The sequence below is a fragment of the Ambystoma mexicanum genome, chromosome 4p (assembly GCF_040938575.1).
Source record: "Ambystoma mexicanum isolate Mex_15411 chromosome 4p, UKY_AmexF1_1, whole genome shotgun sequence".
Lineage (NCBI taxonomy): Eukaryota > Metazoa > Chordata > Amphibia > Caudata > Ambystomatidae > Ambystoma > Ambystoma mexicanum.
In genome coordinates this window covers 1,161,063,202-1,161,087,843 of record NC_090927.1, presented here as the reverse complement: position 1 = coordinate 1,161,087,843, position 24,642 = coordinate 1,161,063,202, and the positions used below count along the sequence as shown (strand labels likewise).

The 24,642-nt window shown below is 46.6% G+C and overlaps 1 protein-coding gene across 1 annotated transcript; it reads right to left on the bottom strand.

Moving 5' to 3' along the window:
* Positions 1-5,143: 5,143 nt before the first annotated feature.
* On the bottom strand, positions 5,144-5,765 carry LOC138452665 (estrogen receptor-like). Its single transcript, XM_069605022.1, has one exon. It carries the CDS (start codon positions 5,582-5,584, stop codon positions 5,144-5,146), a length of 441 nt encoding a protein of 146 aa, XP_069461123.1. The 5' UTR covers positions 5,585-5,765.
* Between the last annotated feature and the right edge of the window lie 18,877 nt (positions 5,766-24,642).

Below are 24,642 nucleotides of genomic sequence, written 5' to 3'. Positions count from 1 at the left end.
ATGCACGCTGCCCTTTTTTATTGAATCACTTCTTATCTCTCTTTCCTTGTTGCCACATATTCATATTTCCCCTGACAGTGTGCTCCTGATGCAATACACCGCGAGGCTAGCTGTGCCGCAAGCGAGAGAGGTGTCTCAGTTTGGGGGACGTGTGCGAGCGACCGTCCTGTTGGCACCAAACCCACAGTGCAGCCACGAAACATCAGTTTAGGTGCACGCTTTCCTGAGCCCAGCTCTGAACATGGTGCCCACTTGGCAAGCACGCCTCAAACACTACATTTCACACTTCGACCCGCAATGGGTGCATGCCATCTAACAGAGCGGTTATCGTGCAGAGAAGTTTGCAACATAAGCATACTTTCGAATAGGGCTGTGCCGAACAGCATATTTAGGAATCCCAAACAGTCTGGCATGTTTTCAGCCGAAGGAGTATTTAATCAACCAAATTTCATACTTGAAAAACACATATTTAAAAAAGAATAAAGCAATATTCTAAACATGCTGCCATATGTAATGTATTTCTCTACATTTTAAACAAAATATCATCTTTAATGTCTACAAGTCAGAAAACAACACGCTAACCAAAAAGCAGGCTCCGAATATAGAGAAACATGCGCGTGCAAACCAAGGGGACGGCACTCTCTCTCTCGTGAAGGCCTTGATCGCGAACGATCCCGCTAGGAGTTCCAGACAGTTTATGTGAAGTAGGAGCTCCTCTTCGCTCCACTTGCCTCCGGTCTGTAAACTCCCGCTTCTGGCTCCCCAGCCCTGGCTGCTGGCGTCTTACTCTATGATCAGATCTGGCTTGTCTCCGAATATGGCACGTCCATTCCAGGCGTCCATATTCTTTAACCACCACTCCAGCTCTGTAATGGAGTCTTGATCTAGAGGTACTTGTTGGTGATATTTCAGACCCTGTTGAAGATGTTTTATCTTCAGCCTCTGCAGTGCTCGGTAGTGTAGAGGCCCAGGGAATATGGCCTGAATGGATGCTGCTAATAGTCCGACTATCCTCGCCAATGTCCTGAGGGATATAAGCCTTCTCTCTAGGCATACTCTGATCTCTCTCTTTATATCTCTCATCTTCCGCGCTGGTAGTTCCAGGGTCGCTTTCTTTGTGTCTAGCACAAACCCTAGGAAGTCTAATCTCTGTTCTGGAATGATATCCGATTTCTCTATGTTCACTAGGAACCCTAGCGATATCAGAAGGTCTTGTACCCATCTCGTTTGGTATAGCAGCACCTCTCGATTTTCCGCTAGCAGCAAAAGGTCGTCTAGATAGATGATCAACCTGACGCCTTTCTCTCTGATTGCTGCTGCTACGGGTTTCATTAGCTTTGTAAATGCCCAAGGAGCCGACGCCAACCCGAACGGCATCGTCTTGAATTGCCAGAACTGTCTGTGCCAGCGGAAAGCTAGGTAAGGTCTGTACTCCTCGAGTACCGGAACCGTGAGATAGGCATCCTTCAGATCTAAACGCGTCAGCCAGTCTCCTTCCCTTAGGGAGTCTCTGAGCTGATGTATGCCCTCCATCTTGAAGTGGCGGTATACGATCCATCCGTTCAGCTCCTTGAGATTTATAACTGGACGCACCTTCTCTTTCCTGTGCACTAGGAACATATTGCTTACGAATTTGGGCTCCCTCGCGCATCTCTCTATCGCCTGTTTGTGCTCTAGCTGCGCGATCTCGCTGTCTAGCCATGCTTGCTCCGCTTGCGCTAGTCTCTGGCCCCGTGGCCTGTGCTGCTGAATTGGGGTTTCTATAAAATCTAGCTGCAGTCCTCTGACGGTCTGCAATATCCAGGAATCGCTTGAAATCATGCGCCAATTTTCTAAAAACATGCGCGTCCTCCCACCAACTGGAGGATACTGAATCGCTCTCACCTGGCGTAAATCCTTGGCCTCGGCCTGATCCCCTGGATCTGCGACCTCTCGGGAATCTTCCTCTGGACGGGAAGAATGTATCCTGGCCCTTGTTCTCCCAGTATTGTGCTCTGGGATTATGGGGTCTTCTTCCTCCGTGACTGCGACCGGCTGCGCGACCCCGACCGCGGCCGGTCCCTCCAAAAACTCTACTCGGAAAGATTTTGCGGATCGATGCTTGGGCTTTCTCCAGGGATGCGTATGTTCCGACGAATCGGCCCATCTCCTTCCCAAAAGTCTCTCCGAATAGAAGGCCTTGCGCCCCTTCTCCCGCTTCATACGATGATAGATCGCTGAGCTTCGAATCAATCTTGAGTAGAAGCCCCTTTCTCCTCTCTGAGGCTATGGCGCAATTCGCATTCCCGAGCAGACAGACCGCTCTCTGCGCCCATCCGGCGAGAGCCTCCGGGTCCACTGCTTCACCAGTGTCCTTGGACCTCTCTGCGAGGTCCATTATCTTTGCCAGTGGTCCTGACAGGTCTAGGATCTTCTCCTGACAACTTTTCCAGGACCTATCGATACCTTTGCGGGGGTCCTTATTTGTCTTTGACACGAAGGTCAGCATTTTCGGGTCGAGCTCGGGGGCCTCTGCTACTTTGCCCGGGAGATCCGGTCGCGGACACTCTGCGCGCAGCCGTTGTCTCACTTCCTTGTCTAATGGCTTGCGCAGCCTAGCCGCCATGTACTGAGCTACTCGGGGGGATGGCTGCCACTCGGTGGACCTTGGATTCCTGATGCTGTCCGGGTCGAACATATCATCTTGGCCCCCAGTCAAGTGTTTCTCTTTCCGAGCTCTCTTGCCCCCACTGGGCTGGACCCAGTCTACCTCGCTCTCCTCGTCTCCTTGTGAGGTCTGATCCTCCCCTTGCTCCTCCTCCGAGCCTGGGTCATCTCCAGTATTGTCCTCCCCTGGAGAGGGGGTCATGAGGTCTGGCACTGCCTGTCGTCGTAGATAAGCTTCCTTCAGCTTTGCGAACGCATCAGGCACCTCTGGGGCCTCATCTTCTGCCCCGTCCCAAGAGCCCCGGGGGTCGACAGAGGCTTTCCTCTTAAGGGCTAACTTACTCCCCTTGTGTCCCTGTATCACGGGATCTGTGGGCGTGCGCTTGCGGTCTGTGGTGCTGTCCTCAGGCTGCGAAAGCATAGCTTCCAGCGTCTCTAGCCTTTCTTGAAGGGGCCTAACGCCCTCCGCCACTGCATCAATGAGGGAGCTCCCTAGCACTTTCTTGAAGCTGGCAGCGAGGTCATGTGATTGTTCCTCCTCGCTCCACTCAAATTCTGACATTTTTTTTTTTTTTTTTTTATTTTTTAAACAGTGCTGTGTGCCAAATTACCTGGATCAGGTGTCTTAGCACGCCCACTGCTCCCTCCTGATGGTCTAGAGATAGTAGGGTCCCCTACTTGTATTCTCTTATGTTTTTATTCTATTTTATTCCAGTGGCTGCACCTTGCTTGTCCACAGCTCAGTGGCTCTTGAGAGGTATTCTCTCTCCTCAGTAGCGCCGGTTATCTGCTAGGAGCAGTAGCGTTATTTTTTTTTTTTTTTTTTTTTTTTTTTTTTTTTTTTTTTTTTTTTATACCCGTAAGCTGCCGTGTGATGTCTTTCTTAGGCACGGAGCTCCCGAGCGATCCGATCGCTACGGCCTGGCGCTTCCCTTGTATCAGGGGAAACTTGTCCGAACTAGCGGCGTTTAAAACTGAGCCGAAGTTCGAAGCCGACGCAGAATGTACTGCGCGGCACGTCTTTGATAGGCTCCTCCCACCCGCGGGTGGGGGCTGCTCTGCGAGCGTCGCTCTTCGCGCTCCTCACGCGGTAGCTCCGCCCACCCGCGGGTGGGGCTACCTCTGTGAGAGCCGTCTGGCGGCTTCGTATGATTCGCGAGCGCCGGCTTCCCCTACCCGAGGGCGGGGGCCGGCTCGCGAGTGTCCCGCGGCCTCAGCCGCGTAGTTCGCGAGGCCTGACTGAGCCCCTGCGGTGCCGGGTATGCGACACGGGACCGTCCGCCTCGCGAACCGGCTTGTCTAAGGTGAATCCCTGAATCGGCTGCCCGCGTACGCGAGCTCCCTTCGAAGCAAACTCGCCTAAGCGTGCTATCAACAAACTACTATTTTATACCAAAACATTTTTTTTTTTTTTTTTTTTCATAAACTACTATCTCCTACACACTGTCTCAACTTATTTGTATAATCACCCACTCTCACACAGACATTTTACCCCAGTCGTACAGAGAGTGGAGAAAAGGTACTTATCTGCTTGAAGAGCAGTAAAAGAAGAGGAGGAGCCTAAGTACAGGAAGGAGATCAGGACTGGTGGAATGAGCACGGACTACAGAGACTCATGGGGGTTGTAGTTAAAAAAAAAAAAAAAAAAAAAAAAAAAAAAAAAAAAAAAAAAAAAAAAAAAAAAATGGAAAAGTTTGTTGGGTATTTTCCATGGTTTTATATATATGTTGTTGAACTGCTGAGGAGTAGTAATAAAAGAAGATGAAGCATAATGCTCGCCTCCTAGTCTTTAATAGAATTAATACTCCCTGCGCAGATAGCAGGGGTAATCTACATTAACGCTGCTGAGCCGGGCTCGCGGCGGCGCAGTCTGCAGCCCAGGCGCCGTTTCAGTGTTCAAGGATGTTTGATTAGGAGGAACACGCCGTGCCTGAACTGTTCCTGACACGAGGGTCCCGCGCGGCGGCACCGAGCCCTGCGCCTCGCGCCCTGCCAGGGAAGTTACCCGACCTTTCCAATTCCGAGCCTGATTTACGGCGTCTGGCGCATCTCGGCCAACTCTTTCCCATCGCACGGATTATTCAAAACCTCGGTTTGTTCTCGAGGAATCCAGCGATAATCTTCTAAAACCTAGATGGGATATATCGGGTGCGGAAGTAGATGTGTTTATGGGAATCTCATGTACCTGTGACTCTTAAATTACACTATATATGGCAATATATTACAGACAGCTTCATCCAGGCCGAGGCTAATTTAACCCCCCCCCCACTCACACACACACACACAGGTTATATACACTGAGTAGCGTTACATTACATTTGACAATTGTAAAGCGCTTAGAAGCCAGCGGAATCAGTCATGAAGTGTGGTATAAGAACAACAATTGATATAGTTACTTATCAGAACTTCTGAAGCATTTTGAAAGCAGCCCACATGTGGCACATCCCCCTTAAAACATGCCCTGCCTTGGGGCGCAGGTGAACCCGCGAGCAGGTCCTTACCTGTAGAAGGCAGGGGGGGCGGCTTCCCTGGCCCCGAAGCCCCCCTGCTCGCTGTCCAGGTAGTAGGGCACCTGCTGCCCGTGGTGGTGGATGAAAGGGGAGAGCTGGGGCGCCGTCTGCAGGAACACCACCGGGCTGGGGGGCACGCTGTTGAGCGAGTGCAGCCCCCCCAGGCCGCCCGAGCCGTAGGACTCGGAGCCGGCGGCGGCGTAGCCCAGGCTGGCCGAGCTGTAGATGGGGGCGGCGGCGGCGGCGAAGTCGTAGCTGCTGCACTCGGGGTAGTTGAAGAGGCCCGTGCGGCTGTTCTCCACGTACATGTCCCCGCCGCGGGGCCGCTCGAGCGGGATCTTGAGGGGCGCCCTGCCCAGGCTCTCCAGCTCGGTGGCCTGGATCTGGTGCAGCAGGGCGACTCCGGGCGCCTTGCTGTGCAGGGGCATGGCGGCTGGCGGCGGCTGGACTAGCGGCGGAGGCGGCGGCAGGCGAGCGGCATGGCCGCGGAGCGGGGCTCAGCGCTGGCGGGACCACCTGAGGAGGAGAGAGCAGAGGCTGGCATTAGGCTGCTGCTGCCGGGCGCGCACGCTTCCCGCCGCGCGCTGCACAGGTATTCGCTGGGTCCCAGGCGAGGGCAAGGGTGGGGGTGGGTGGGGGAGAGGAGGAATTGGAGGAGGACAGCAGCAGCAGCGCACGCCACAGCTCCCTCCCTCTCCAACTTTAGGCACTTTGCATCTGAGTTAATAAGCGTGACTGAGGTGCTGGCGCCGCACCCGGCTCCCCTGCGCTGCGCGGACAACGCTCTCCACCCACAAGTGGTTGCATTGGGCCAGAGCCGGGCCATTGTTACTGGCATCGTTTTGTTTTTGTTTTTCTTCCTTTACTGTACCCTTTACGAGTCGCTTTCCTGAACTTTTCGCCCCGGAGCCCAGAGGTGGCCCAGAGGGGCGTGTGGAGGGCTGTGAGCGTGAAAGGAAGTGGAGCCCTAGGGCCGGACTATTCGCTGGATGCACGCTGCCCTTTTTTATTGAATCACTTCTTATCTCTCTTTCCTTGTTGCCACATATTCATATTTCCCCTGACAGTGTGCTCCTGATGCAATACACCGCGAGGCTAGCTGTGCCGCAAGCGAGAGAGGTGTCTCAGTTTGGGGGACGTGTGCGAGCGACCGTCCTGTTGGCACCAAACCCACAGTGCAGCCACGAAACATCAGTTTAGGTGCACGCTTTCCTGAGCCCAGCTCTGAACATGGTGCCCACTTGGCAAGCACGCCTCAAACACTACATTTCACACTTCGACCCGCAATGGGTGCATGCCATCTAACAGAGCGGTTATCGTGCAGAGAAGTTTGCAACATAAGCATACTTTCGAATAGGGCTGTGCCGAACAGCATATTTAGGAATCCCAAACAGTCTGGCATGTTTTCAGCCGAAGGAGTATTTAATCAACCAAATTTCATACTTGAAAAACACATATTTAAAAAAGAATAAAGCAATATTCTAAACATGCTGCCATATGTAATGTATTTCTCTACATTTTAAACAAAATATCATCTTTAATGTCTACAAGTCAGAAAACAACACGCTAACCAAAAAGCAGGCTCCGAATATAGAGAAACATGCGCGTGCAAACCAAGGGGATGGCGTCTGCCCTCTCAAAAAAGTGGGCGGACGCCATCCTCCCGCGTGGCACTAGTCCCTCGACTTAAACACTGGCAAAGTGGCAGACTTTATGAAAGCAAAGTGCTACATTGAAATGAGCAAAATGGATGCTGCTATTTGCAGTTGCCGTTGCAAATCTCACTCAATGCAATCTCCTGCGAGTTGCAAGGTAGCTCAGAATGGGGGGGGGGGTGGGGGAGGTTTGAACCTTCTTTGTCGATCGCAATGAAATGTATACATGGTTTCTGCCCACTCAGCAGGAGGCAAGTCGAGAGAACATGTGAGGTGTATGAGCTCAATCTTTCCCCTATTTTTAAAGTGGAGACTCCCCCCAAACCCCCTCCGCCCCAAGTCCAACGTGCGGAAGAGAGGACTCTCTCGGATGGGTGAATAGGGTTGAAGAGGGGTGGAGGGCAATTACACAGAGGAAAGCCAGGCCTGTGACTGAATCTGTACAAACACAGCACGCTCTAAGATGCATAGGCAATCGCTCACTGCCACGAGAAATTATTCCAGGCAGGCGTAAACACCCCCTCCCCTCCAGACTGAAGTTTGCAAATCTCTCTTAATTTGCCATATGTCTCCTACTCTTCAAACCTACAACCCACCACAACACATCACGTGGAACATGGAAGAATGCTCTCATGCCTCTCACCTTTTCTACTGGGCTAAGATCCCCAAACTTATAGTGATTTAGTGATTGCTACAAAGACAATACTTGATCAGTAGTTTTAGAAACAATCACATACAACAACCTTTTAAAAAAAGACCTAGAAAACAACAGTTTAAAAAAAAGTAATGAACGAAAAATGATGTCATCCGAAAGGGGTAAAGAGATGGACCAGGGAACATGGGGGCCGATGGTCCAGGGAGCAGAGAGGGGATAATGGGTCAGAAAGGGAGTGATGGGTCAGAGAGCAGAGACGAAGCGCTGGATTACAAATCGCAGAAGCGGTGAAGGCACGATGAGCCACATAGGGTGCGATGCAACGACGAGCAGCAGTTTAGGAGAGAGGATGGGAGAGAGAGTGTGATAGACTGGGAGAAAGGATGCGAAATGCAGCAGGAGTGGGAGATTGGGAAAAAGAGGGGAATTAGGCAAAGATATACTAAGAAAGAATGAAGGACTGGAGACTGCAAGAGGAACTGGAGAGTCCATGGCGTGAGTGGAGAACCTAGTGGGGAGTGTGGGAAGGGCTGGGGAGTGCAGGTTGTGACTTGGCAGTGTGACAGTGCTAATGGGTGTGGGCATGAATGGCCGACAAAGGTTTGGGAATGTAAATCGCGATGGGTTTGGGAATGTAAATTGCGATGGGGAATTTGTGAGTTTGAGGACTATGGGTGACTATGAAACAGGAAAAATGTAGAAGAGGTTGCTGTGTTCCAAGTGATAATGATCAATAAAATTAGTAATATGAAATAGGCATACAAATCAAACGAAAATAGAGGAAAAAACACTGTTCAGTCAATTCTGCACACATCTGATGATAGCAGAGGCAACATACAAAAGGTGCAAATAATGAGATCCAGTCTCTTGCATTCTTGCACACACCCCAGCTCTTTTACACCCTGACTTTTATCATATCCTCCAGTCTATAAAACAATTGCCACAAAAATACCACAAAATATACAATTTTTTCCCACAAAATCTCCTTTCTTTATGATGCAAAATGTTTAATTTCTTGCTGCAATACCTGGGAGGGTCTGCAGTGTGGCCTATGATGTGATTCTAGAGAATTCCTAATAAGCAAGTTCTTCCAAAATGTCAACAGCATCTCACACTGTATGGCACGCAGCTCACTCATCCTCTTCCCTAGTGACCTAGAAGACCTATGTCTCAGGAGGATAGCTCAGCGGCAACATGCTTGCCTTGGAGAAAGACGACACGGAGCAACACAGGTTCGATCCCTGTGTCCGCGCTTAGAAACCTCTGGGTATGAAGCACGTTATAAATAACCAATCAATCATATCATATCAAGAGCCCGCCTCTTAGGAAGTCTTCGGATTTCCAAACATCTTCCTCTCCTACCAATTTGATCAACACAGCGTAGCGTAGCTCTTTTTCTACGTCGCATACAGAGTACTCACACTTATCTATCCATGTACTCCTTCCGGCAGACTAACCTACAGAGGAACTGGAGGGATTTCCTAACACAACGAATCTCTGAGAGGCCTCTTAAGTGGGGGCACTCTGCCCAACATATAACTACCTCAGCCTTACTGGTGAAGCCTCATAGGCATTTACCAAAAGAACCAACCAACCAACCATGGTTATCTCCCACTCATCCGCACCACTCCATTTTTCGATCACACAAACATTGCCCAAAGTCTTATATTAAATCTGAAAGGCTTTCAAACAATGTTTAATTCCATTCCCTTTGCTATCCTGCAGTCCATATTGCCTCTCTCTTATGTTTCATTCAATCGAGAAGGCAAAGTATTTGGCTGGAGCAGAATAACAAGAAACTATTCGGCTGCAGCCGAATAGCTTTTTTCAGCCGGAATTCGGCCAAATAGTTACACAAAGCTGAAATTCTGTACACCCCTACTTTATACGTTTTAGCCTGTGTTTCTCAACCTCACTGTTCAACACAGAGTCCACAGGTGACGGATACGTGCATGGTGGCAGACAGGTGAAAACACATCACACCTTGCTATCATTCCTTCTTTCATCTCATATGCCAACCCTTGACCCTACCTTGCAAGTTCATGAGGCTTTATCCATTTTCCCCTTTCATTCTCTCTCTCACTCTTTCTTTTGATCCCTTGCTCTTGTTCTCCTTGACTGGCTGACTAAATCTCTCTCCTGACTCACTCACACTCACTCGCTGCACTGCCTATCCCTCTCTTTATGCCCTTGCATCCCACTCCCCCTTTTCATTTCGCTGTCTTCCTCTCACTCTCTATCTTCTCTTTCCATCTGCCCCCTCTCTTTCTTTTCTTCATGCTCCACTAACGCACTACCCTCTCTTTTGACCTATCCACGCTATGCTTAACACGGACAAAACCTTCCAAACGTCTTCATTTTTCAATTGGTCACGTTTTCGTATTTGCAAGATGCCCTCACATTGCCAGTGGCAAAAAATCCCCAAACAACACGGATTTCATTTGTGGGTCCTCACGAGGAGCTTGTGTTATGAAAGGGAAAATTCGAGACAAAGGAAGCAGGTGAAAGAAAGCATTCCTTTCTATTCCCAATCCATATTTTACCTTTCTCAGAGAAGCTCGCCACGCTCTGATCACTTTCTATTGTAATCTGTGGATGCTCTGCTTTCTTTGATGGTGAAAGTCACAAAAGAAGGAAGAGGGGAGAAAGAGTACAAGGTGAGGGTGCAGGGGTTGGAGGGATCAAAAGACATGCATTTAATGTGAGGTATTTTCTTTCATCACTTTTATACTTTTCTTTTAAAGTCGAGTTAGCTAAACTTGCTAGTTATGCCTGTAAAGTTTATAAAGTTTATTGTTAAACAAAAATAGATGTAAACATGAATTAAGGAAAAAGGGACGGGAAGTGAGGAAAGGAAAAGTGAAGTAGAGGGCGGGAATAGCGGTGTAGAAGGCGATGGGAGAGACCATGCACCTGGAACTGTACTCAGTAAATCCAACAAACAATTTTATTGATAGATTAATGGAGAAGCGACTGCCCGGCCGCACCCAGGGCATAGCCGCAGTGGGGAATTACGCTTGATTATGTGCCACATGGCCTGTTCAGGCGCGGACTAGGCACAATAGGGCAATGCCCGAAGCAGAAAGGGAAAATGCTAGTGTGGGCCAGTTTTTTGGTCAAAATGGGACACTGTTTTGGCCAATGTGGGCCAGTTTGATGAGTTACTTCACCATGCGCCTAGTAGTTTTGACCATTGTTGCTGAGTAAATATTCTTTAAATTGCACAATTTGCATCACATTTCATCAATAAATCTCCCCCTTGGGTACCATTTAAACAGTCAATCGAACCTTGATGCAGGGAGGTGCAATCTGTGCTTTGAAATAACCAGCGGTGCAGGCGTTCCCCCAGTGCCAGGCTTGGAGGAAAAATAACTTCTCGGGAGGGACTGTCTCAGGAGGATAGGGGCAACGTGCTCACCTTGGAAGCAAGACAACACGGAGCAGCACAGGTTGGATCCCTGGCTCCGCGCTTTGTAACCTCTGGGTATTAAGAGCGTTATAAATAAACTATCATATCATATCTGTTCCTTGGCACGAGACACCAATATTTGAGTGAAAGAGGGGGCTTGATCATTGCTCATGGTGCCCTGTGTTCAGAGGCCAGGAGAGCAAGCACTATTTGCTGGGTGAATTAGAAGGAAGGATTCTATCACGTGTAGAGTCATTCATGTATTATCTTCCCATTTAAATTGGTTGGTTGTGGAACGCTCCTTTGAGATTTCTAACATGGGAGGGGCACATTTTATTTTTACCTCACTAATATAACCTAATCGATGTACCTGGAGGACCCTTTATCCAAGCTTTTATCTGAGGATGAGGGCAGGAGCCATCCTTTAAAAATGAAATATGGCAAGGGGATTTGTATCTTTTGTTAACATTCCTGAAGTGGACAAAGCACTGGGCCAGGAAGTGTCTCAGTACTTCCATTGCTCTGTCACTAAACCACCCGGAGTCCCAGTGTTTCACAGGCTACTCAGGCTCACGGGGCTATGAAAGGCCAATTGGCATCAAGGGCTGGTTTCAAAATCCCATCAAAGAGGACACCCCCAAACAGGCAACCTCCTGTGGAGCCTTTCCAAATCCTGGTGACCTTAGGGCAGGGATGGCACTGGGACGGTCCATGGTGGAGCTGCTGCAGGTGCTCTCAATAAATAGGGCCAAGATAGTGACTCTGGAACCATAGCTAGCTGACCCTTGGATGGGTTCCACCCCCCTGTTTTGTTGTAGATATGCTGAGGGATTCTGGTCCTCTTGGAGGTAGTCTGGATCCACTTGACCCAGGTTAAGGTCCTTCAGGATTGAGGGATGAACTGGATAATACTCACAATAGCCCTCTGAGAAAAGTTGCATTTAGAAGTGTACCCAATAGCCTATGTGTATTTACAAGTTGCGCCCAATAGCCTCTATGCATTTAGAAGTGTACCCAATAGCCTCTCTGAGAAAACTGCATTTAAAAGTGTACCCAATAGCCTATGTGTATTTAGAAGTTGCGCCCAATAGCCTCTATGCATTTAGAAGTTGTGCCCAATAGCCTCTCTGAGGAAAGTTGCATTTAGAAATGTACCCAATTGCCTATGTGTATTTACAAGTTGCGCCCAATAGCCTCTCACCTACCGCTGAGAAAAGTTGCATTTAGAAGTGTACCCAATAGCCTATGTGTATTTAGAAGTTGCGCCCAATAGCCTCTATGTATTTAGAAGTGTACCCAATAGCCTCTCTGAGAAAATTGCATTAAGAAGTGTACCCAATAGCCTATGTGTATTTAGAAGTTGTGCCCAATAGCCTCTCTGAGAAAGTTGCATTTAGAAGCTGGGCCCAATAGCCTCTCTGGGGAAGCTGCATTTAGAAGTGTACCCAATAGCCTATGTGTATTTAGAAGTTGTGCCCAATAGCCTCTCTGAGAAACGTTGCATCTAGAAGTGTACCCAATAGCCTATGTGTATTTAGAAGTTGTGCCCTATAGCCTCTCCGAGGAAGGCTGCATTTAGAAGTTGTACCAAATAGCCTCTCTGAAAAAAGTTGCATTTAGAAGTTGTGCCCAATAGCCTCTATGTATTTAGAAGTGTACCCAATAGCCTCTCTGAGAAAAGTTGCATTAAGAAGTGTACCCAATAGCCTATGTGTATTTAGAAGTTGTGCCAATAGCCTCTCTGAGAAAAGCTGCATTAAGAAGTGTAACCAATAGCCTATGTGTATTTAGAAGTTGTGCCCAATAGCCTTTCTGAGAAAAGCTGCATTTAGAAGTTGTGCCCAATAGCCTCTCTGAGAAAAGTGACATTTAGAAGTTGTGCCCAATAGCCTCTCTGAGAAAAGTTGCATTTAGAAGTGTACCAAACAGCCTATGTGTATTTAGAAGTGTGGCTGGTTCCAGTATGTTCTGGAATGCAGGGAACGTTTGGAAGAGCGTGTAAACCCACCATATCACACCCCACGCTTACTCTCTCCTCTACATCACCACTCAAATAGAACACAGAGATACTATGACACCATTCGGTATAACTGTTCTCATACCAACACTTCTCGCTCACTCCCCATCACTCTAAGTAAACACCGCTGGTTACACACCTCCCAGCCAGGCGTTCTCCTCAGGCCTAACGCAGCCACAGTCGGTCTGGATAAATCCTGCCAGAACGAACACATACCCCTGATATCAACCACTACACCTACCGCTAAGAAGCAGCTATTTCACGAATAACGCACTAGCTGCACACATACCTGGTGCGCACACGCGCCATTTGACCCTACCCACTCTCTCTACTGACTTGAACTTCGGTTCCCAAGGGCGTTCAACCTACCAGCACCTTCAGACCATACCAATGGTATATAAGGCGCTATATAAGTGCAAAATAACATAACATAACATATCTAACTGCCAATTCAATTTCTAGGGAGTGTTTTCCCTCTAAGTTGTTAAGGATTCCAATCGGGCGTCACACACCGGACCAGGACACTTGGACTTATCCTGTGATGTGGCGCTCAATGGGAATGCTTTTTCTTTAATTTCAATGAATTCAAATTGAGCCGATAGCTGATCCGTCTCACACCCCCTTTGACAAATACCCCGGGTCACAATGGACCATGAACCAGGCCGGCTGGTGTAAATACAATATTTATCATTTTTATAATTCACAAAAATCACACAAAGTTTAATATTGGGCAGCGATCACCAATGGGGTGCTAATTACAATAAAAATGGAATCATTGCACTTGATTAACCTTCTTGTAGAACATATCGAAAGCACAATTTAATGGAAGCACTTTTTGAATTAGGATAGGTAGCACCCAAGTTAAGGCTCCCCCCCTGCAATGTTCCCTCAACCCACAAATAATCAAATTCTGAATGGATGGAAAGAAGCAGTGGGTGATTTTAAACCCCTTGCAATGGCATAAAATGACACTCAGAAATTGACAAATAAATAATGTGCGGTTAAATCTTTGAGGCAAATATGATTTTTCACAAAGGCGGTAATGCATAAACACTAGCAATCACAAGGCAATGGATCAATGAAAGGCATACAATTCTAAAGCAAGTGGAAAGTTAGAACATGCTGCAGATGCATTCACACATTGGAAAGTTGCATTTTCTCAATTCCCGTTTAAAATTACATAAACCAATTTTATGAAAACGGGTGAAATACGCTGATTTCGAATGCAGTTTTTGGGTTGGGAAACATATGTATATCACAGGGACAATATGGAAGTGATAGAATGTCTGTAGTTATAAAGCTGGATGAGATATGCAAGATAGAAAAAGGTTCGATTTGGGTAAAATGAAGCAGTGAAAGAGGAAAGAAAATAAGCAGAAAAAAGTACAAGTTTGACATACACTAGATTATCAAGACAATATTGATAAAGAGGGACACAGTGAGATCCAAGGTTGATTCGCGCCTTCAACCCTGTCACCCCAGTGTTCAACTTTATGCGGAAATTACTTTAATTATTCCATATATGACTGAGGGTTTATGATCTATGCAGGACAAAAAGGAATAGGAAAGTGGCGCTAACGCTTGGAGATAGATGACAAGATGCACAGAGACTTCTAACAGTTTTAACAAGTTACCAGGGTAAGGATTGCATAGAAAGTGGAATAAAGACAAAAGGGTCAAGATGGGGAGACTATGTGTTTCTCTGGGATGGGGATTATACTTACAGTCCACTTTTGAGTCTGGTGTTTTGGACAGTCAATAGGTTCTGGTCACAAAAGATTCTGGTCACCGAATAGCTGACTGTTCTGGCTCTGGCAAAAGACAGCTGGGCAAAGGTCTGGTCACCGGATGGCAAGTACAGCTGGATGCAGGTAGTGGACAAGCCGTTCTGGTCTCAGGATATTACAGGTACCACATATTTTCCCCTGTTTAGTGCGATTTTAGTGGGATTTCTTGGTCAAGGTCTTTGCTGAGATGGTTCAGCTATGCTTTGGCCTAGCTGGAGTAGGGTCAGCTATGCTTTGGCCTTTCAGTGGGATATGGAATCAGTTATGGTCTGGCTTTGCAGTGGGCTCTGGAGTCTGGCAGGATGAATGTGGAACATTAGGAACGCAGGCGCAGGAAATTCAGGAAAGAGTCTTTTTAGAGTTCTGTCAACCACCCCTTATATAGAGCCTGGTGACATCACAGAATTATTGGTGGGCAGAACTGAGCTAGGCTTACCTGCCCACAAGAAGCGGATAGGACAGCCTAAGTTAATCGCCTCCTCGAGGAGGAGTCCAAATTTATGAGGTTGCATTTTATGAGGTAAAAAGCCATCCCACAGTGCTTTTTGCCAAAATCCAGTTTTGCCATGAATGGCACATTTTTATAATTGGGGCATCTTAACAAATTACATAAGCAGGTTACATATTTTATGCAGAACATGCCAGTCCGACTGTGCAGTCTGTAAAACATTGTTTCGTCCTTCTAATAATATTTGGTCATTTGTAATGTGAAACATTCCACCTAAAATGCTATAACATTAGGTGTGTGTACATACTATCATGGGGCCTATTTCTGTTCATTTTTAACATTCCATCATATGTCCTTCACCCATGATTCACATTCTTCTGGCGTTCGTGTCCCATACATGCTATTGACAGCCAAGATATCTTCATATCTTCTTTGAAAGCCACGAAAAACATAATTAAACTGTATAACTTTTTCATTTTTACGAGGTCCTGTTGCAAAGATAAAAGTCTTAAAAGTGTATTTATGAAATAGTCTTTGGAGACAAAATGGACATCCTTTGTCCTTCACTGAAACCATATTTGTCTCTTCAGCTACCCCCCACTGTCAGTTCAGCCCATTGTGGAGGGGGGGTTTCCCAGTTTGACTAAAGGTTTATGACTTCACAGGTTGGTGTCCCAGAAGTTCCATTGTAAGAGACTGGAGCACAGACCAAAGTCTGTAAAGGTAGCAATTATCACTTGTGTGTTAGGATCTACTGTGAATGGCCTTCTCTTACTAGCATCCCCCCAAGCAGAAACCTGTCTTTGGCTGATTTCTGACAGGTTGCCAATGCAGTTTAAATTATTTTATTTATTTTTGCTCTGAATTAGAAGAAAACCTGCTGAATAAAACCATCTCATACATGTATTTCACAGAACACTCCCCTTTCACATTGCTAGGCAAGGATACATTTTTGTTCTGTTCAACATAATACTTTTAAAACAGGCATTTTCTTCTTTGGTTTTCAAAAGCCAATTTTTGACACATGTGGTGACAGCTGCTAGCATTTTCCTTTTAAATTCAGATTTTTCCACCTGACTTCCCTGTATTGTTTTGCAGCCCTAGTTAGCTTCTTGTAGGCAGCAGTCTGTACAAGGCAAAGGTCTCCATGAAATTGACATGTGCACAGAAAGCTAATATTTCTTTTCAAGCAGTGATTTTTGACATTTTGTAGCAAAAGTTTAAGCATATTTCCGTGCAGCTGAAGTAAAGCTTTTGTTGATTTTCTCAGATTTGGCTGGCACAGCCTGCCCTTCAGGAAGAATGCTCTTCTCTGATGGAGCACGATGTGAATATGGCTGGGCTTGACAGGGTCTTGTTGATAAAAGTAGTTTGATGAAACACAGATGAAAATAGCGTCAGAGCAGCCTCCTTTTTATAGTGAACTATTCCCTTTTCCAATGGGAACTTTGGCCTTGCAACAAAGCAGCACTGCTTTTTTCACTCCCCTTATTTTGTACATGTAAGCAAGACACTGGCAGGCTTTTTCAGTGTGCCCCCTTGTTCCCTCATGCGCAATATGTGGTTGGCGAGGTGGTGCAGCCATCCTTTGTTGCTGAAAAATGCAGTTTTAGTGTGAGGCTGTGGTCCTCAAAGGAGCCAGCGCAGCCATTTTGCTGTTTCTGCCAAAGTACAGCTTGGTTATGGAGAAGAATTCTGTTGAGTGAGTCAGTGTAGCCCACAAATTCCCCCCAGACCTTTCTGAGACTTTGTGGAGGGAGAGTAGGGCAAAGTGGGGTTCATCAGGTAGGGCAAAATGAGGTTCCTCAGGTAGGAGTCCTTCTTCCATCAGGGAGAGGTACGCCACAATCCTCTCGCCGTTTCTCATTGTCGTGTGGATGGACACCCACCGCTTCCTCTTGGATCTTTCTTTATGGTGTTGAGCGACACCCCCAGATATTCTTTGATATTTCCTTTCCCGGGCCCGGGGAGGTCGTCCTTGGTGACAAATGGGTGGAACCAGTACGAATCTATGAAATAAACACATACCGGTTACTACATTTTCCCACTGACTGCCCTCCAAGAAGGTGGACAGCAGTGGGACACACATGCATTACACTCTTTGGTCTGGTTCCTTTGGAAATTGTACAAGTAGACCCTGTCTCCTAGTTGGTATTCCTTTTTGGTTGTTTTTAAAACATATGAAGCCTTCATACCGTCTGCCGATCTTTCAAGATTCCGCTGAGTGTACGCAAAAGCATGTTGAAGGTGTTTTCTTAGATTCTCAATGTACTCATGAGTTGTGGGGGCGTTTATCAGTGTCTGCTCTCATGTTCTATGTATAGAGCAGATGCTGAGGTAGTACCATCCTTCGCCCAGTCATCAGCTAAAATGGAGACATCTTGGTCGCAGAAGAAGGTGTAGATCTGATGGCCATCAGGACAAGCAGTAATCGGACGTCCCAACGTGGCCCAGAATCTATCACAAACTTTTTTAGAATGTTCACAATTGTTTTTTTGTACCTCTCAACTCCCCCACTAGAGGACTGGCAGTATGCAATGTGAAGTTTCCTTTCTACCCCAAGTATCTCCCACATCTTTGTCATCACTTCGCTGGTGAAGTGACTACCTCGGTCTGACTCCATCCTTTGGGGTAGGCCAAAGTGCAAGAAGATGTGGTTGATCATCAGGGAAGCTGCTGTTTCTGCCTTGCAATTTGGGTCCGGGAGACATTCCACCCATTTGGTAAACAGGCCTTTTATGGTTAAAGCGGAGCTCGGTGTGTGAGTGAAGTTGGCTGAAATTGTGCACACACAAGACACCCCTTCAAGTATTGGTCGAGGCCCTGACCCATGTGTGGCCAGTATGCAACCTCTCGCAAGATTTCTAAAGTAGTGTGAAACCCCCGATGACCGGCTGTGGCCACATCATGGGCGTGACTTAGCATCAGGCTTCAGAATGAGGTAGGTACCACCCATTGATCACATCCAGAGATGGATCTCCTTACCAACAAACCGTCTTGGATTCAGAACATTTTGGGTGGCTCATCAACACTCTGAGGTCCTCTTTACCAATGTAATCGGTATCCGTCAGGGGAAAGTTCTCAGGGTCCTCAATATGGTGATTGGATCCCCTTTTTGTGCCGTGATTAAATGAGCATCTGGGGTCTCCTTCCTTCACTGGGCAGTTGAGAGTTCATTGTGAGCATTTGTCTGGGACCTAGTGATAGCAGTGACCTGGATTTCCCCCAACAGGGACTCAAGGAGATCCCCCTGGTTTTAGCCAGCTGATCAGCTAGGTCGTTTCCAGTTTTGTCTGGCCCCACTATTCTGGAATGACCCTTGATCTTCTTCCAATAGATGGTCATCCCACTAGAGGTGACCAGATCATCAATAGTTTGGATTAGCTTGCCATGTTTAAGCGGTTTGTTGTTAGCACATAGCATGCCTCTGGTTTTCCGGACCGGTCGGTGCTAGGGCTATTACAGTCAGGCTGTATTACAGCCGGGATACAGCCCAACTCGTGATGAGGCCCACAGAGTTTATAGATCTATTAAAACAGGAGACAGCCCCCCTTTGTAGAGCTGAATGATCAGTCAATGGCACAATGTCAGAAAGGGGCACTACAAGGGCTGGGAAGTGTAGAGTGACCAGGGAGCATCGGCCACTCCAGTTCAGTGGTAATTGGGCACATTTTTGGGACCCAAAGGCCCAGAAATAGTTCATATGGGTGGTTAAGACCCATATATTAGGCAGCTCAAGTGTCCTCAGGCAGGCAACTTTGGTTCTCAATTTGATTGAAACATTTGTTCCCATGGATCTGAAACATAAAGAATATGGTGTGAGTGCCTTTATATGTAATGGCTGCTGTCCATCATCTACCCAGGTGAGGGCCTGGATGTGATCATTCCAAATAGTGTGACATTTGTCATTCATCATCAGTGTTACTTCTTCAGCGAATCTTACCAATCCCTCTGCCCTACACCCCATTAACCCTGCCGTCCATTGCTCGTTGTGGAACACTGAGCCCTCTATGTGGAGCTGGGGCCACCTCCTGTCCCAAGGTAACGGGTGTCCTGTGTCATTCACACATGAGAGAGTGCACTGTATGGTAAATAGCTGCTCCCCCCCTTTTCTGACCTTCCATTTGGTATTCTAGGACACTATGTTTTGTTTCTTCTGCCTTCACCATCTTTTTAATCTTAATATAATTGTCCTCATAAATCGGGTCTACCTCCTCCACCCATTTTGCTTGTACCCTGGTTCCCTGAAACATCTCTCGAACCTTGCAAAATGCTATATGTATAGGGCAAGGTCCCATTCCTACTGGCATTTCCTATGGGAGGAAGAACTATGGTATCCCTTTGGTATGTGGGATGAGAGAGAACTGAAAACATGTTTCATTTGCTCTCTCTCTGCCCACTGCCCTCATATGGTTATACCAAACATTATCAACCAGTTGAACGCTGCTTCGCCATGCTGTCTAAAAACAGGCCTGGACTAAATGCTTCCCTCTTTGACCGTAATACTGATATATTTTAATTTCCTGTAACTCTACTGTTACTCTCAAAGGGGGGTAAAATACTTCCCTTCTAAATTAAATCAAAGGAAAAGAAGAACACAAAACAGCAACATCGCTATACATCCTAACCAACATACATTGCTATATCTCTTCTGGACTGATCCTAGTCCTCCAATCTTTGTTGCTGCAAAAGAAATTCTAGGTCTCTGAAACAGGAGTCAAGAGGACAAAAAAGTCAATGAAATTCTGCAATATTCCCCTTCACTAGCCTCTCCCTTCTTCTCCTGGGAAGTGGAGTTTGCTCTTGTTTTTGCAGAAGTCAGATAAATGGACCATGCTCATCTGGCTTCTTCTTTTCCAGCTGACGGGGTGCAGTAGTCTACTGTGAAGGGACTCTCTGACGTGGTGTCGGACCATTTCCTCGTGAAGATTTTTATGAACAGTTGGTCCCCTGGATATAGGGGAGTCTGTGATAATAAGTCCTCTTCCTCCTTTGGTGTTGGTGCTTCGCCTGAGCTGGCGGCTGGCTGGTTCTGACAGGGCTATAGCTGTCATTAAATATATTTCAGGGAGTTAGTAAGCTGTTTAAGATACACTTGAAACTCATCTCCCAGAACTTGTGCAATACTGTGGGAATCCAAATTAGTATGTGCAGGAGTGCAAGGTGCATGCATTCTCCTGCCTCTAACTATTTCATGTGGGGTGAGATGGTGGTCATAGCCAGGCGTGTTACATAATACAAGTAAAGCAAGCAGCAAACAAAGAAGCCAGTTCTTGCGAAGCACGTCACAAAGTTTTGCAACACACTCCTTGAGCAGGCCATTCAAGTGTTCTACAACACTGTTGGCCTCCAGGTGGCACACAGAACACAACTTGTGTTTGATGCCCAAAAAAGATGTAATTTCCCTAAACACATCGCTGGTGAAGTGTGGTCCTGTCACGCCTAAGGAGTACCTCACAGCTCCTTCCTGACCATGGAAGCTGAATGGTTCCTGATTTTGAGAATACAGGTAACTTGAGGCAGCCAATGGGATGAAGAGGGTTAGGGAGAAGTTGTGGATAGGGAGGGGTATTTTATGAAAACCAGAGAGAGGGTTAGGGTACTCTGGTTGGATAGGGAATGGGGAATTGAGGATAAGAACATACAAAGCAGATACATTAGGTGGCCCTACCCATGTTGGCCGCTTTTTACCTAGACACCTCTGCCCTGACACCATGTAGTAGGTTTCACACACCTTACCAAGCCACATGGCCCTACATTAATCAGGCACACCTTCTACCTCCAGGGCACACCTTTTCTTAAACATCCTTTCTTGATTAAGAGTGTAAAATCCCCTTTACTCATCTCATGTACCTTAAGCAATGTAAGCTTCAAACAGTAGCACATTTAGCAACGCATGATACAAAACATAGTGCGGAGCAGTAGCTTGCCGCTGAACTGAAAGCAGTTGTATAATACCCTACATCACAAACATAGAGACATGAGGATGTATGCACACTTCCCTTTACACATAGAAGCGTTCCATGCAATGGAATCCATCAAGGACATACAAGCAAGCAAGAAACATTTACCATAGCCACATAGACATGTGCACATATATCGTTCATGTTGTTCATTCAGAGTGTGCTCCCTGGAAAATTTATGGTGGCCAGACCCCACCCCTATCTATTGGTTAGTCTTTCCTGTTGACACAATGCCCCCCAACAGTAAGCACCACAGTCTTGCACTTAACTGAGTCCTGGGGAGTCCTTCCAAAACCTCCCCAAGCAAAGTAATGCCATTGTTGAATCTCAAGCAGTTGCATACGCCGCTCACCACTCCTGCATAACAGCGAATGGAGTGAGAGACCCTGGAGCATAAGAAACTTCTCTTCTGTGTCTCCTGCTCCAGAACGTTGCTGCTACCACACCTCCTGGGTCCCGGTCCTTACATCAGCCAACGCCACTCCTGACTCTCCCAATCCGTGCCTGCAATCCACCAAAAACCACCAGCAAGCGGCACGGGCTGGGCGGGGAGCTTTTCAATGCTCCCCACACCCTTGCGTTTGCCTTACACATGCGTTACAAGGCATCATGGGAGTTGTGGTCCAACGTGTTCTGGGGTCCCAACACACCACACCTCCAGAGCTTATTAATCTGTGTGTTGTGACTCAAACCACAATACTCCCCATGCCAGACCCCAGCTCCCCATGTCCTCACAGGTCCATTATTGGATCTTAGTTCCTCACACACTCACCATCTTGGAAATACTTTGTGCACTATACAGGAAGGAGGCCCGGGGGTACCCATCCTCATAGAGGGTCAAACCGGAAACAGGTTAGAAAAATGGGCTCGACTTAATTGAATCTCAGATAGAGGATCCTAGATAAAAAAAGGGGAGAGAGAGATGTCCTGAACTGAAGAGATGGGTGTCTTGCTTGAGGAACTCATGGGGATGGTGGTTGCTGCGCACCAGGGTGAGCTAAGAGGGAAGGGATATGGGCAGAACTTGGTCTGAGCGATATGGGTAAAAAAGTATGCCACTGAATAGACCATTGAGGACCCACGTATCTCTACACAACATATGAGTGGTAAGTGTAGCACACTAGAATATACTGCAGCGCAAGAGACATGGGCTACAGTTAATCAAACCAGTGGGAGTAGGATAGAGTACCACCTCTAATTAACCCTACCAAAAAACTCCCCCTTTTGCATACACCTCTCAAACTCTGAACTAAACACACCCATGTCTCTACAGCACAACAAATCGCACAAACTTCACAACACACAAAAAAAACCACACATAGCCTTGCACAACATCACATGATGGCTACCAACTAAAAAACAAATCTATGCTCAGCAAATGGTGTAAACCCAATTGAAGCTACCAACAGCACATCACAGCTCCCTTGCACTTTCTCCTGCTCAGTCCTATCAATTTACAGCCTCCTTAACCTCTTGCCTTACAGATCCACCAGAGCACCAAGGGACCATGCAAGCGGTGACAGTGCTTGGTATAAGAACCTTAAATATAACATAACATGAATAAAAATGTGGCTGTAGATTTGGAATTGTTGTGAGAGCATGGACCTGCATCCTGTTGAACGAGGTAATGTAGCTTTTATTGTCTTGAGAGTGTGACCCACATTATAACTCTGACAAGTCAGACAAGTGTTCATATAATTGAGTCATATTCTCTGGTACGTTGGGTATGAACCACTGCTCTTGTATCTCTGCAACAACTTATTCCTTAGAGGAGTGTGCTGGAAAATGCAATTGGTTCAGTGCTATGTGGAGGATCATGACCAATGTTCTCTCTAAGCTGTGCGCATGTGCGCTTGCCCAGCTTCCTTCTGGGTGCCGCTCAGAAGAATTGTAACAGCGCACAAAGGCAATTCTCACCTATGCAAAAAGATTAAATGAGGCCCAAGTCACAGTAATTACATGACATTTGCTTTCTCCTAAAATAACTAACTAGTCATGATATTCTGTTGTAGCTCATTTACGTTACCCTACTATGCAAGCGTGACCTTAAAAACCTAAAAACAGAATGCAGCCACAAGAGGTAAAAACTCATTTGAAAAGGTGGCTCCATGAACAGAAAAATCTAAGATATGCTTGCACACATTAACCAACTACTGTTCCCTCCATACCCTATGCATTAGTCAACCATGCGCTTACTCTAACCTCTACCTCAAAACATATTTAGATATTACCAGATAACCTTGACTCTTTCTCTCTTTCTCTCTTGCGCTGTGAAAGGTTACCAGCCATGTACCTACATCCACTTATTTTATGTTTGTTGTAATTTGAGTAGCGTTCAAGTACTAGAACTTCTGTTATTCATCGTACCTTATAGAAAGTTCCTTTTTGCAAGGCCTTCCAGCGACTACCCTGGCACCTCTGAGATGTGTCCTGCATGCTGCAGCATCACTCATGAAATAACTCTGGAAATTCAACCCTGAACCTCCTCTAACTGCACTGGCTCCCACTGCAAGCCTGCATCATCTTCAAATCCTGTTGCATCATCTACAAGGCTGGCACACCGAAGTCCCCAAGCTATCTCACTGAGAAACATAGCATCTCCAAAGGGCTGCAATCCACCAGAAGTAAGGAAACGTGAAGGCTTGAACTCTAATGGTGCAGGAAGGAAAAAACAAGAACAGCCTTCTATGACTATGCTTCAAGACTCAGGAACCGTCTACCATCAACATCTGACTTGCCCCATTGCTGCTATAGGAAAGAGCTCAAAACCTTTCTCTTCAAGGAATGGGTCCTCTGTAACACATAGGTCAACACACCATCCACTACGTACCTGAGACTCTGATCTGCCCCCCAAAGTCTCCTCCCTTGGTTGCTTGTAGATCTCTTGCTGCCAATTGGCCGGTGTTGCCTTCTCCTGTAAACTCCCACTCCCTTGTCTCTGTTTCCCTCCCTGTATTCTTCCACCTACGATTGTAAAGCACTCTGGTGATTTCCGAAGCCAGGTCTGCGATCAATAAATACAATAATAATATTAATAATAAAAACATCACCCACACTATGTAACCTAATTAACATCTCAAATATCGGATACTGACTATCGGTAAATAGGCTACTTAGATGTGTAACCTCATCCCATGATTCCTATTCTTAGTACACATGTAATGCAAGTGCTTTGAAGTGGTCTCTTGCATGTTAGCACATTATAAAACTCAAATATTAATTTGCTCTCCAAGAATCTTGAGTAGACCAATATCATGCTCAGCGTCTCCTACTTTAGCATTGCTAACATTACCCTACAAGTGGAGAGCAACATTGCAATATCACATACTTGGTCTGCAAGGGATAAGGGGTATGGGATATGCAGGTATTACTCATATATAGTATTAGGGCAACTGATATTCAGACAGTAGAATGCATTTCCCCCAATCTGCATCCTTTTTAAGTGTTCAGAGTTGCATTGGGCATAGACCTTAAATTATATTGTAACTCAATGCTATACAAAAACGATTTCACTCATCAGTTGTATAAACCTACTCAACAATATAAGGGTGG

Coding starts and splice junctions, on each gene's coding strand:
- LOC138452665 (XM_069605022.1), bottom strand. CDS start 5,584: ATGCCCCTGCACAGCAAGGCGCCCGGAGTCGCCCTGCTGCACCAGATC.